Here is a 14,061-nt window from a genome sequence, read left to right on the forward strand (position 1 = left end):
CCCGTAGTTGTTGAGAGGCATAAGCTATAACCTTCTCAAGTTGCATCAGCACACAACCGAGACCTTGTATCGATGCGTCACAATGTACCTCAAAATTCTCCGTTCCCTCGGGTAGGGCTAGAATAGGGGCGCTACAGAGTTTGGTTTTCAACAGTTGAAAAGCGGATTCTTGCGCGTCACCCCAATTGTACTTAGTGCCTTTATGAATCAAAGCGGTGAGAGGTTGAGCAATCTTTGAAAATCCTTCGATGAAACGCCGGTAGTAGCCGGCTAGTCCTAGGAATTGCCGCACCTCAGTCGAAGTCTTAGGTGCTTCCCAGTTTTTGATGGCCTCTACCTTACCGGGATCGACATGGATACCATTCTCGTTGATCACATGTCCTAAAAAGTGAACCTCGCGAAGCCAAAATTTGCATTTCGAGAGTTTAGCGTACGGTTGTTCCTTCTTCAATAATTCCAGAATTACCCTTAAGTGTTCCTCATGGTCAGCCTTGTCCTTTGAGTAGACCAGGATATCGTCAATGAACACAATCAAAAACTTGTCGAGGTACGCCTCGCATACTCGATTCAGGAGATCCATAAATACGGCTGGTGCGTTGGTTAGGCCAAAAGGCATAACCGAAAACTCGTTGTGACCATACCGTGTTCTGAAAGCCGTCTTTGAAATATCTTCTTCGTGCACTCTTAGTTGATGGTAACCAGATCGCAGATCGATTTTCGAGTAATAACTCGATCCTTGGAGCTGGTCAAACAGATCATCAATTCGGGGTAAAGGATAACGGTTCTTGACCGTCACCTTGTTCAACTCCCGGTAGTCGATGCACATGCGGAAAGTCCCGTCCTTATTTCTGACAAATAAGACAGGGGCTCCCCATAGCGATGAGCTAGGTCGGATAAAACCCTTATCCAACAAATCTTGCAGCTGAGTGGACAGTTCCTGAAGCTCCGCCGGTGCGAGCCGATACGGGGCTCGTGCTATGGGTGCTGCACCGGGTGTCAGCTCGATTTGAAACTCGACTTGTCGTATAGGAGGGAGTCCGGGCAAATCCTCCGGGAATACTTCCGGAAAATCTCGCACGATCGGTATATCTTCGATTCGTTTCTCCTCCGCTGGTTTCTTGACAATATGCGCTAAAATTGCTGGATGACCCTTTCGTAGATACTTCTACGCCTTCATGAGGGTAATGACGCTGGTTGTCATGCCGCTTCTCTCACCTCGGATCGAAATGATCTCTCCTGAAGGGGTAGTAATGTGGACTATCTTGTCGTGACATATAATCTCCGCTCGGTTCTCGGATAACCAGTCCATGCCGACCACGACATCGAAACTACTAAGCGTAAAAGGTATGAGGTCGATATCAAAAATATGACCTGACGGTTTTAACTTACATCCCGCAAGTACATGAGTCGTTACTATAGTCTTACCGTCAGCTAATTCAACAGGAAACTTAGCATCTAACGGAGTTGGAGTTAGGTCTAAGAGTTGACTAAAGGCTTTCGACACAAAACTCCTATCAGCTCCAGTGTCAAACAATACAGAAGTAAAACAATCGTTCACAGGGAACTTACCAGTCACCACGTACGGATCATTGCGGGCTTGACCCAACCCAATAACAAAAGCTCTTCCTTTTTCCATTGTTTCCACCACCACTGCCACTTCCATTACCTCCATTGTTGTCGTTCTGTTTCAGCTTGGGGCAGTCTTTCTTAAAATGTCCCTCTTGTCCACACTCAAAACATCCCTTGGTTGTCATGGGTGGTTTAGGAGCACCCTTTGCCGCAAGGTCTCCTCTACATTCCTTTGCCTGGTGACCCATTTTTCCGCATCTCAGACACTTGACACGGTCACACGGGCCAGCATGATGATAGTTGCACCTGTTGCACTTCGGATATTTCCCAGCATATCCGTTCGAACCCTGCCCGCCACCGTTGTTATTGATGTTGTGACTCTGATTGTTGAAGCTCCGAGTGAATTCGGGCTTACGGTAGTGGTGTTGCTGTGGGGGGTTCGAGGATGAGGATCTGGTGTTGTCAAACTTTCTCTTTCCATAGCTCGGGTTGTTGTTGCTGCTATTGTCAGTACTCGGGTTGTCACGGGCTTTAGTGGTTGAACCCCTAGGTGGTAACGCACCTTGGGTCACTGCTTGATCCGTTAGTTTGTGAGCTAACCGAATCGCTTGTTGAATCGTGGCTGGTCTGGAAGACGTCACCATGCCCTGAATTTGCGGTGCTAACCCATCAATATACATTTCAATCCTCTTACTCGGCGGGTCTACCATCCGTGGACACATCACCGCTAACTCGTGAGAACGGGTGGTGTAGGCTTCGATTTCCGAACCCACCATCTTCAATGACCAAAACTCGGATTCCAACTTTGCAATCTCCTCCCTAGGACAGTACTCTTCTCGCATCATGTTCTTGAACTCCTCCCAGTTCATAGCGTTAGCCAGTTCCAATCCAAGGATCTGCACGTTTGAATTCCACCAAGTGAGGGCAGAATCTTCGAGTGTTCCAGCAGCAAATTTGACCCTACTGGCAGGGGGACAATTACACATCTCAAACGCCGATTCGGCCTTCTCAGCCCAAAGCAGAAAGCCTATAGCTCCCTCGGTGCCCTTAAATGTACTGGGCTTGCAGTCAAGGTAATTCTTGAAGGTACACGTTCCAATTGGACCTCCAGCCTGGTTCTGAACATGTACTGCTAGAGCGGCCGCCGCATGGTCGTTCAGCAGAGTTTGGAGTTCTGCTGCAGTCAAGTTGATGTTGCCACGTCCGTGTCCAGCGTTTCTTCCAGACATCTAGGTGTTATCATTCTCATATGTCATCGTCTGAGGACACCTCTGAGTGTGCCTCTGGCTCAGCCGGTTCTTCCTCCGGTTCCTCTTCGGGTTCCTCCTCATGCTCCTCTTCGGGATCTTCTTCGAGTTCCTCTTCAGGCCCTGCCTCAGGCTCTGCCTCAGGTTCGGCTGTGTTCTGAGCAATTTGCATTTGTAAGACATCTCAACGCTCTAAAGCTATCTCAGTTCGAGTCCTTGCTACTTGGAGTTGTTCTTGCAAGTCTATCATCTCGGCTTGCATCTTTCTCAAAATCTTCATCTGTTGATCACTAGCCTCTTGCATTTCCTTCATGGCCGTTGTTAGGCGGGAAATTTCCTCTTTAGTTTCGGTTCCATCCTTTAACAGTCCGGATACGTTTGCTCTCGTATAGCGCATGTAACCAACATCACGCTCCAAACAAGAAACAACAGCTGCGAGAACTCGCTCTACAGGTTCGGTTATGGGTGGTAGGGTGTTGGGGTAAGCAGGATGGTTCGGGGGTGGTAATGGGGGAACTTGTTCACGATAGATCATACGTCTGATCATATTAGGGTACCAATCCCAGCTAACTTCGTTTTCGTACATTCCTCCGGATAAGCGATACCTCTTCGGTGCAGTAGCTTCGAGTTCCGGGACTACACGGGGTGGCGATGAGGTAGGTAACTGCGGTTCCTTCCCATGAGCACGAGTCATCGGATCGGATGATGATGATGGTGGCGTCGACATCCCTACAGGTAAGCCGTGTATGCGCGCGTATGAGTGAAAGAGGTAAAGAGATAAGATTACAAAGACTACACAAACATATGCGGTGCGTATCATTATAACTAATGGGTCGTCGCGGTTATAGTCTAGTATGCATGCAGCTTTTAGTTCGCTATAACCAATGGCTCTGATACCAATCTGTCACACCCTCAAAATCCACTAACGGAGTTTTACCGTCAGAGGGTGTGAACTAACAAGATCGGATTCATTAGTTATAATCAAACCATAAAAACATTTACGAGTAATCAAATGCGGAAGCGTAAAACCATAGAAACCAATGTTGCGTCACGCAGGACGACTTAAAACCCAATGATAACAGTTTAAAATAAGTTTGCATAATTAAAAGTGTTTCAAGCAATGCATGATCCTAAACCGCGCGCCCGCCTCGGCTACCTGAGAATAACATACTAAAAGTGTCAACACGGGGTTGGTGAGTTCACAAGTTTATATAAAATAAAGCGTTTAGCGTTTGCGTTCAGCGTTTTGCGTTCAGCGTTTTGCGTTTCAGCGTTTTGCGTTTCAGCGTTTTGCGTTACCAGATAGTGTCATGTCAATTATATATCTATAGGTAGCTAGCCTATAAAACAAGTATTACTAAGTGTTCGACACCGAAGCTGACTGTTTATCATTTGCCTTGCCACCAGGTCTATCCCGACCATGGTATGTGTTTAGCCAAGATTACACCCACTCGACCTCCAGTCGAGTTTAGCGTTGGGTGGGGTTTGTCAAACCCAGTAGTACTACTCAACAATGACTCGCTATTATCCAATATTAAACGGTTCGATGTGAATGAAGGACTTTAGTTATTGCGTTTGCCACTTAGTCTTTACAAGTGATATATAATTTATATTAACAAAATCTTAAAAGCGTTTTCGGAGTATGTTATCTCCCCCAAGTGAAAGCGTTTGAAAACAGTTTAAAAGGGGTAAGTGAACTCACTGTTTGCGAAGAATTCCCAAAATAAATCACCAAAGGATGCGCGTCACAGAAAAACTCTCTCTAGCGTTCTATAACAACAAAGAGATTTTTCTAAGTGTCGGAACTATTATCGAGTCTCTAGACTCGGCACCTAATACCTATGCACACAATGTGTTTCGTGTTTCGTTTGTTAATCGTGTGTGACTTTAACAAGTACATTCGTGATACATTACATGTGTGAGCAATTATTTACGTGTCATGTATTAATAATGTACATCACTAGCAATTACTCCCGTAAGGGCAATTTGGTCACACATAACAATTAACTAGCAATTATTCCCCGCAAGGGCAATTTGGTCAAAACACGACAACTATTTAGCAAGTATTCCCAGCAGGGGAAATTTGGTCAAATCATAACAATTAACTAGCAATTATCATGTTTCATGCATTTTCACAAAATTCAGCAGCTAGTTTCACCGAGACAGAAATTCTACTTGAAAGATTATACTATTCCACCGATCATAGTATCTCAATTAATTTACCAAAAATCATCACAAATGCATGCATTTGTTATGTTTCCAGAACATATTTTATTTTATTTTTATTCCACATAGATTTCTCATAATGATCAAAACATTACAGCAAGCTTATAACAGTCAAATTCATGCGCAACAGAATGTTATTTGAAATTCCCGTTAAATGAAAAATCCAACAAATGCAAGACCAATTGGGTTTGGTTCTTAACTCAACAAGTTAACTTCCAGAAGTGGAACCAACCCATTTGGCCTTGTAGTTCATGAGATATAATATTTACAAAACAACCTAACAGCAGGTCTAACAACTCAGCTTTGCACAACGTTTTTGTAAAATCATAAAAGTTAACTTTTACACGTTCAAAAATTGCAAATTTATATTCTTTAGAAACTAGACTCAACCTAGTTTACTGTAGTATCAATAATCTCAACCAATTTTCACATTTACACCCCGTTACAGTCAATTGAACATCAACAACACAATCTGTCCAGAAACTGTTTGCAACAAAACTCTACATATTAACCATCTATAGACTATAATCCGTTCATATAACACTCTAGACTCCATAATCACTATCCATGCACATCAATTACACATTACATACATGATTAGGGTTTTTGCTTGAACTCAAATCAAAGACACAAACAATTAACATGTGATAACATCAATTCTAGTTATCAAATCACAATCAATACATCATCTAATCAAACAAATCATATGAGCACCATATATGAAAATTTTCGGAACCTAGGGTTCACAATTAACCCATTAAAAATCGAAACTAAGCAAGAAGAATGCATAGGATAGTTGTTTATACCTTCCTAGCACCTTAATCTTAGATCAAACTTGAAAGATCTTGTGTGTATGTGTGTGTGTGAGGCTGCCGATCACGAGAGAGGGGAGGGGGAGGGCTGCCGTCGGGTAGAGTGAACGGGAGAAGAGAGAGTTAGGGTTTATTGTTATTAATAATAATAACATGTTACACTTTAGTCCCTTAACTTCCAAATGTTACTTTTCTAGCTTAATTAACTAGTTCTAGCACATTGAGTTAACGTTTATAACAATGTTATCACATAACACATAAGTCTAACACATAATTATCACATAATTATTGTTTTGACGTTTTTCGTTTATTCACCAATCGTTTGCGTCAACTCGTTTGCGTTTCGGTGCAATTCCCGAAAGACTACACATGTAGTAAGTGTTAAGCGTCATTTAAACCCTAGTTTAAATGTAATGAGGTGTGCGTTATAGATTCAGTGATCTTTAAGTTTGAATTGACGGAGTTGAGTTAACGGAGTTAACGGGGTTAACCTGAAATTGACGATTGTCACAACATGTACATCATATTATAATTTCATGGCCAATGGAGGTGTTTAGGTCGGTCAATCGATTTTAGTTCGAAAACTAGGGTTTATCGGGTATAGAATTGCAAATTGTTGAGTTTGATGCGTTAATTGATCGGGTGACCTACCGAATCAGTTTGTACAGCCCTAGGGGGGTTTAAGGGCTGTGGAAAAATTACTTTTTTGATGCTCGGGGCTGTTGTGGCTAGTGCTTCGTCAATCGAGTCGGCGGTGCGCGAATTTTCGTTTAAAACGTTAAAGTAAGAGTTGTAAAAAGGAACCGTCAACCCTATCAACTCGGGTGACATAATCTTGATGAATGAGTAAAAGATTTAAAATGGAATTTGGTCCATTCGGGGCTGATTCGTTTAACAAATGGTTTTAAGGTTTATTACACGCGCATTCGACCCGATTTGACTATCCTTGGGCCTTGGGTCAAGCTGTTGGGCCTTGGGCCAAGTTGTTGAGCCTTGGGCCAAGTGTTGGGCCTTGGGCCGAGTGTTGGGCCTTGGGCCGAGTGTTGGGCCTTGGGCCGAGTGTTGGGCCTGGGGCCAAGGTGTTGGGCCTTGGGCCTAGTGTTGGGCCTTGGGCGGGCCATTAGGCAAGAGTGTTCTTACGGTCTAGTTTAGTAATTTGTTGTGTATAATTTACAGGCCCTTGCTTGTGATCGTGCACTTAGGATTTTCCTAGCTCGTTGTAGGTGTTCGGTTGATTTCAGGTGAGTTCATGATGCCCTTTTTACTCTTTTGCTTTTGGGCTAGCATGCACACCTAAATGTTTTCTTACATGATGAAAGGTTTTAAATGAATTTATATAGGCTTGCTAGCATATGGTAGGCCTTGGGATGTTAGATATATATATATATATATATATATATATGTATATACATTATTTCTTGGCCTATATTTGGCGATGTTGTAGTCGTTTCGACTACTGATGTTGTGTATGCCTACTTTGTGTTTGCATGCATTGATGTTACGTGTTTGGGTTGTACGTTTGCTCGACCCTGATGTTATACGTGGATGTTTTATATATATACTGTGATATATATAGAGATGTAATTGAAAGGATGTTTACATATACATTTTGTATATGTGTGTATGAGGATGTTTAGTTTGGTAATGATGATTTGATGGATGTACCCTTTTACGTTTTAAAACTTTTGGTATGACTATCATAACTATTATTTAATGATATTATTTACTTAAAACTTGAACTCACTCAGCTCAAGCTGACTTTGTGTGCATGTTAGTGTGAGTTTCAGGAAGAGGATGCCTTATCGCTTGGACGTGCACGAAGCTACTTGGACGGTGAAGGGCATACGGAAATTGAAGTTTCACTATTAAACATTTATTTTTAAAAGTTTTTATTTAAATATAGCTATATTGATTTTGGGCAAAATTTCCTGGGTTTTGGGAACTTATTTTATTATTTATGTTTTCCGCTGAATTATACTCTGAGATGTTTGTTTTAATGGAATAAATCGTTTTCAAGTTTAATTATTTTCTTAAGTGTTTTGTATGATTACCAACTGTGGGGTTCCCGGGGTTCGGGACCTTACACTAGCGGTCATCAACGGCAACTAAAATATTTGAATGAGAGGGCTAACACAGAACCTTTTACATTTGTTTGTATACATCAATTACCTTCTTTAGCAATTAATGTATCAACCTACAATTGTAACTTCTGGAACCTCATGTCTTAAAATAATTGTAATATATACTTTCACGAAATATTTTTACATGAGCACTAAACAAGAAATTTTCTTAGTTGTAATTTTAAAATGATAAAACAAAAACTCAACTTAACTAACATGTTTCATGCAACTTAAATATTTAAAACTTAAACTAATAGTAATAAAGTAATAAAAATTTAACATAGAAATATTAAGAATGCCAACTTTTAATTACTTTGAAAAAAAAAATTAGACTAAAACTATAGAAGTACAAAAGTACAATTATAGATGACGTACAATAATAAAGTCATCGTAAATATCAATTGAAAGAAATAATATTAAATATAGTAATAGATAAAGTCAACTAGCATTCATTTACATGCCCCCGTCTTCTTCTTATATGATATAGTCATTGCCGGAAAATATCTACGGCGAAGCTATCTTTTCTTCTCTCTAAACTTTAAATACTCCCTAGTTCAGCCTTGACGTCTGACGGTGGGCACTGATCGATTATTGACGGTGGGCACTGACCGATTGTTGTCTCATCATATACTAACACGTACACGCAAACACGACACTATGACCGGCGGACGGTGGGCACCGGCCCACCGTCACTAAGCATTAAATCCGCCACTGACCATCGTCGTCACATGCATCACCACCATCAGTCTCGCCATTGCAATTTTTTTTTTCACTTTTCTAAATTTTTATTTAATTTGAGATAGTAGTATTTTCGTTATCATTTCTATTTCATTCCCGCATTTTTTTTGCAGTTGTCAAACAACCTAAAGTAATAATTCATTTCATTCTCGTATGTTGGTTAACAAAGGCAAATAATGACAACGATGTATTTCATTCTTTTCTGATTTCTCCATTCCATTCCTTCTTCAATCCCCCCCTTCTACTTCCAACGAAGTAGAACTTGTGTGTTGTGGCTCAAGCTAACTCCCAGATTAATCCTCTAATATTGTTTTACCTACCTAACATTTTGATAATTGACACAACACCACATAAACACAACAAACACATAGCATAGTGTGTAGGATGAATATAAAACATAAGAGGAGAAGGGGCGCTCTTGGGTACTACTCATGCACCGGTCAATCATACACCATTATTTCATTTCTACCCTTAAATACCCACAAACCTCAAAATAACTGAAACACTTACCCACAAGTACCCTAAAACTTTTTTTTATTTTTTGTTAAAATTTGAAAATAAATAAAACAATTAAATGTAATTAAAATTAAAATTCATTAAAATTAAAAATATTACATAATTGAAAACCGGAAAAATAAAATATGACGATCAAAACCAAAAAAATTAAAACACCAACATCCTAAACTAGATAATCCTTTGGCCAATTATATTTTCCCCTTCTAGTTTGCGGGTTATAGAGAATTTCTTCACCTCATCCTCTAGATGATCGTGTGGCCAAGTATATGTCTTCGTCCTCTAGATGAATATCCCGAGATCATCGTTTGAGAAATTTACCGTTGGGGGTTTGAGTGAATAGAAATGGTGAAGGTTGAGTGATAAAATGATGAAATGTTTGAGTGAATAAAAATGATGAAAAGTTAGTGGTATTTATATGTAATAAATTGAGTATTAATGGGTGTTTTAATTTCTTTAAAAATCTCCAATGGTTATATAAACACACGGTAAACTTTTGCCATAGATTGTAATTTGACAAACTACCCACATAGTAAGGGGTGGACTTGTCATGTGGTAAACTACCTATGAACCTTATCCATACTAGTGCCCCTTCTCCTCTAAGGACTTGTAACAAAATTTGAAATAAAACTTGGGTTCGGTAATAGACATACATGCTACACCGCAATATAATAAAAGTAAAAATGGGGTAATAAAAACTTACGTGAATAGTACGTGGAGCAGTAGCGAGAAGTTGTTTAAGCGAGTTGATCGGTAACGCGAAAAATCCCGATGGTTTATCCTAAAATAAAAGTATGTTAGAATAAAATGATTTGTCGAACCAAACGAGGAATAAAAATATAACACTTGGGAATTTTAGGGAGTTATAACGGATTTTGGGATCGTGTATATATATATATATATATATATATATATATATATATATATATATATATATATATATATATAAAAGATGAGTACATTACAGAACTTCTAAATTATTTAATAACTTGAAAGAACTCTTATTAGGTAACGTTTTTTTTTTAAATTTTTGTATGTTAATGTTATTTGAGTATAGTTTCATCACCTTTTATATCTATACTTACGATTACAATTATAAAAATTAGTTTTTACACATATCTATTTTATTACATATACGTAAATTTATTATTATATAATTTTTAAACATATGTAAATTTGTGATTTATATATGTAATCAAAAACTTATATATAAAATATGATAAAACTAGTCCCAAACAATGTTAATATATGAAAAAAAATAAAAAAAATATTTGGTTGTTAAGAGTTCCTAGAAGTTTAACTTTTTTTTGAGTTTTGAAATAATTTAAGAGTTCTGTAATAATTTTGAGTTCAAGTTCTTAAATAATTTAAAAATTTTGTAATGATACTCATATATATATATATATATATATATATATTATGCTTAAGTTCAGGAGATAAATGAGATTACTACGAGAAATGCGAGAAATTAATATGGGCCACTAGTTTTATTTTAGGTTTTAAATGTTTAAAACTAAATGAAAAAAATGTAAATGCAATAATAAATGCATTCTCTCTATTTAATTAATACAAATAATATAAGCATAATAAATCCCTCTCTAGTTAATATACCTAACTAATTTAACTATAATAGTTAAAAAGATAAAAACACTAATTTTGTTTTATATATAATTTATTATCCCCCTCTTCATTTATCCAACAAAAATACAATTTATTCATATAATACTATTTCTTTTTATTAAACACACAATTTATCTCCACTCAATTTATTAGCATATATCAACACGTAATTTTTAACAATAAATATCAAAAACATAATATTTTTTTTCAATTGATATACTTAGAAAAATTATTGTGATAAATAATAATATAAAAATATCATACAAATGTGTCTATTAAATATAAACAATAAATATACAACCTACACAAAATTATATAACCTACACTTGTTTTGAGTAATAAAAAACGTACAACATACAAAAAAATATACAACTTATACATATGTAATTCGAAATCAACAATTATATAAACTGGACAAAGATACATATATCCTATACATGTGTAGATTATATGTTTTTCATGTGTAGGTTATATGTTTTCTTATTCTTAGAACAAGTGTATGTTATATGTTTTTGTGTAGGCTGTATATTTTTATTGACATTTAATGCTAACATATGTAAGATAGTTTTTTGTATTATTCATCACAATGTACCTACGTGTTGATGGATATTGATATATTGAGTTGGAAGAAATTGGTATTGGATAAAAAAAATAATGTATGAATAAATTGTATTTGTGCAGGATAAAATTTTCGAGTGTAGGTCATATGTTTTTCGTGTGTAGGTTATACTTTTTCGTGTGCGTGTGTAGTTTGTTGATGCTGAATTTTGTGTGTCGGTTATATGTTTTTCGTGTGTAGGTTATATGTTTTCTTATTCTTAGAATAAGTGTAGGTTATATGTTTTTGTGTAGGCTTTGTACTTTATTGTTGATATTTAATGCAAACACGTGTAAGATAGTTTTTTGTACTATTCATCACAATGTAACTACGTGTTGATGGATATTAATATATTGAGTTGGAAGAAATTGGTTTTGGATAGAAAGAAATTTTAATGTATGAATAAATTGTACTTATGTAGGATAAAAGTTCAAGAAAAAAAAAATAAGTTATAAAAATTAATGAATTCTTAATACTTTTCCAATTATAATCAGTTGATTAGTTATACTAATCGAATATATAACTATTATATTCATTAGTTATATTAATTGAAGAGAGAGCATACATTAATACTTTACTCATTTATCTTTAAGGATTTAAAACCTAAAATAAAACTAGTGGCCCGTATTCATTTTTCGAATTTCCCACAGTAATCTCATTTCTCTCTAAACCATCCCCTCTCTCTCTCTCTCTCTCTATATTATATATATATATATATGACGGTTTTTTTTATAATTTAGAGAGTGATTCAGGGTGTTGTGAGTGAAGAGTTTTTATATTTTAGAAAAAATAGTGATTTTTCTGTATATTTGAAAAGTTACTGTTCATACCATATAATTTTTTAATATATTTTGAAAGTGGTTGCGAGTAAAGGAAAGAGAAAAGGTAATGATAAAATTTATAAAAAGTATTATTTAATTGAAATGGATAGAGAAAATAAAGTAAGTTTTAGTGTAATTTTGGTTTGGAGATAGGGGATGGGATGGGAATGCTCTAATAAGTTTTTAAATAAAAGGTGTACTTAAATAACCTTTTTAAAGAATAAATAAAAGTTATACTTGATTTTAAATACAAAATGTCCAACAATTTATTTCAAAAGGTTTGATGCTTCTTCGGTTCAAAAAATGGGTTAGAAATAACTATAAATTAATTTTGACAATAAAAAAGGTACATTGGAAATAAATAATTTCACATTTTTTGTGTATTGCCCGATAATAATCACATCTTTAGAAATCCCTATCAACGGTTCAACCTTTCGACCGTTTTTCTCTCAATGGACCTCCGTCAAGAAACACTTAACGTCATTAAGTGTTTTTTCCAAATTTTGAACCGTTGTTTCAGAGATTTTGATCGGAAGAAATATACATGTCAACTAATGTAAAACTTATCTCGAAACGGTGATTCAAATGATTTTTATTGTAGTTTATAGAAAGCTACACTAAACTACTAAAGCCAGATTGATTAACCCAATAATTCAGAGCTCAATAAAATTATTTGTGACTTTGTGTTCACTTGTGTTCATTCGATTGTGTTCGTGAACCATTCACAAACAAGTTCATTTCCTTAATACAAAAACATGAACAAGAAATTCCGTTCGCTTAACAGTTCGTGAACCGTTCACTTGCCCAATTTTAGCTTAACAGACAAAACGAACAACCCTTTGTTCAGTTCATTTGCATCCCTAGTAATATGCATATACTGTTTGTGTGTGTCGTGTGCATGTTAACATAGTTGTTACTGTCAATTTATCCATAATTGTCAAGTCATTTAAAATAAAAACACGAACAGGAACAAAACTAACAGTAATCAAACATTCGAATTTACGAGTGCAGAGCGACGCTTAGATTGAGAATTCTCATACTGAACCATTGAAATCGACAATTCTCAGTTAGCCAAATCAAATAAAACATTGCTTGTGTTCATAAACAAGTTCATTTCCTTAAAGAACGAACACGAACACAAAATTTTGTTGTTAGCTGTTCGTGGGACCGTTCACTTGTCTGATAAAAGCTTAACAGACGAACATGTAAGCTACAGTAAACCTAATTAACCTAACAATAGCAAAATCTACAATACAAGCATACAACTGCAATTACGATGATTCACAAACTATATCAACTTATCAAGTTCTAATTCCACAATTCACACATCAATTTATCTAAATTACCAATGCGAATACGAATACGAACACGAAGAAAACTAAAAGTAAAATCAATCAAACTTACGAGTGCAGAACGTTGTTTAGATTGAGCATTCTCAGAGCGAACGAACACAACAATCAGTCCAATTCTGACTACAATTCCGGGCACTAATCCAACTACAAACGCCATTTTTAATCGAATAATAATAATAATAATATTACAAATTGAAACTAATTAGTAAAGAGCTGAAATAAAGCAACGAGAACATTGAATAGTTGATGAGGAAAAAGAAGAAGTTTTAGTTTGGAATTTTGCTTTATATTTTGGTAGGTGTTTGTGTGTGAGAGAGAAAGCAAAGCAGTTACGAGTGAGGATATAGAGGTGAAGTGAATATTGGTGGATAGTGAATTGACCAGATTTGTGTTTTTTAGTAGTAATTTAATGCCTAATTACGTAATTAATTGGTAAATTTGACCA

At 36.3% G+C, this 14,061-nt stretch overlaps 1 protein-coding gene across 1 annotated transcript in view; it reads right to left on the reverse strand.

The window, feature by feature from the left end:
* The window catches only part of LOC143534977 (synaptotagmin-5-like), a 34,576-nt gene extending 20,800 nt beyond the window's left edge, over nucleotides 1–13,776 (reverse strand). The window contains exon 1 of the mRNA XM_077029338.1: nucleotides 13,669–13,776. Coding sequence (XP_076885453.1) covers nucleotides 13,669–13,773 — 105 coding nt within the window. The 5' untranslated portion in view covers nucleotides 13,774–13,776. The remainder of the gene's footprint in view (nucleotides 1–13,668) is intronic.
* Nucleotides 13,777–14,061: the final 285 nt, after the last annotated feature.

This window comes from Bidens hawaiensis, unplaced genomic scaffold (genome assembly GCF_021521415.1).
Source record: "Bidens hawaiensis isolate Kalapana, Puna unplaced genomic scaffold, B.hawaiensis_p1.1 tig00010383_1, whole genome shotgun sequence".
Classification (NCBI taxonomy): domain Eukaryota; kingdom Viridiplantae; phylum Streptophyta; class Magnoliopsida; order Asterales; family Asteraceae; genus Bidens; species Bidens hawaiensis.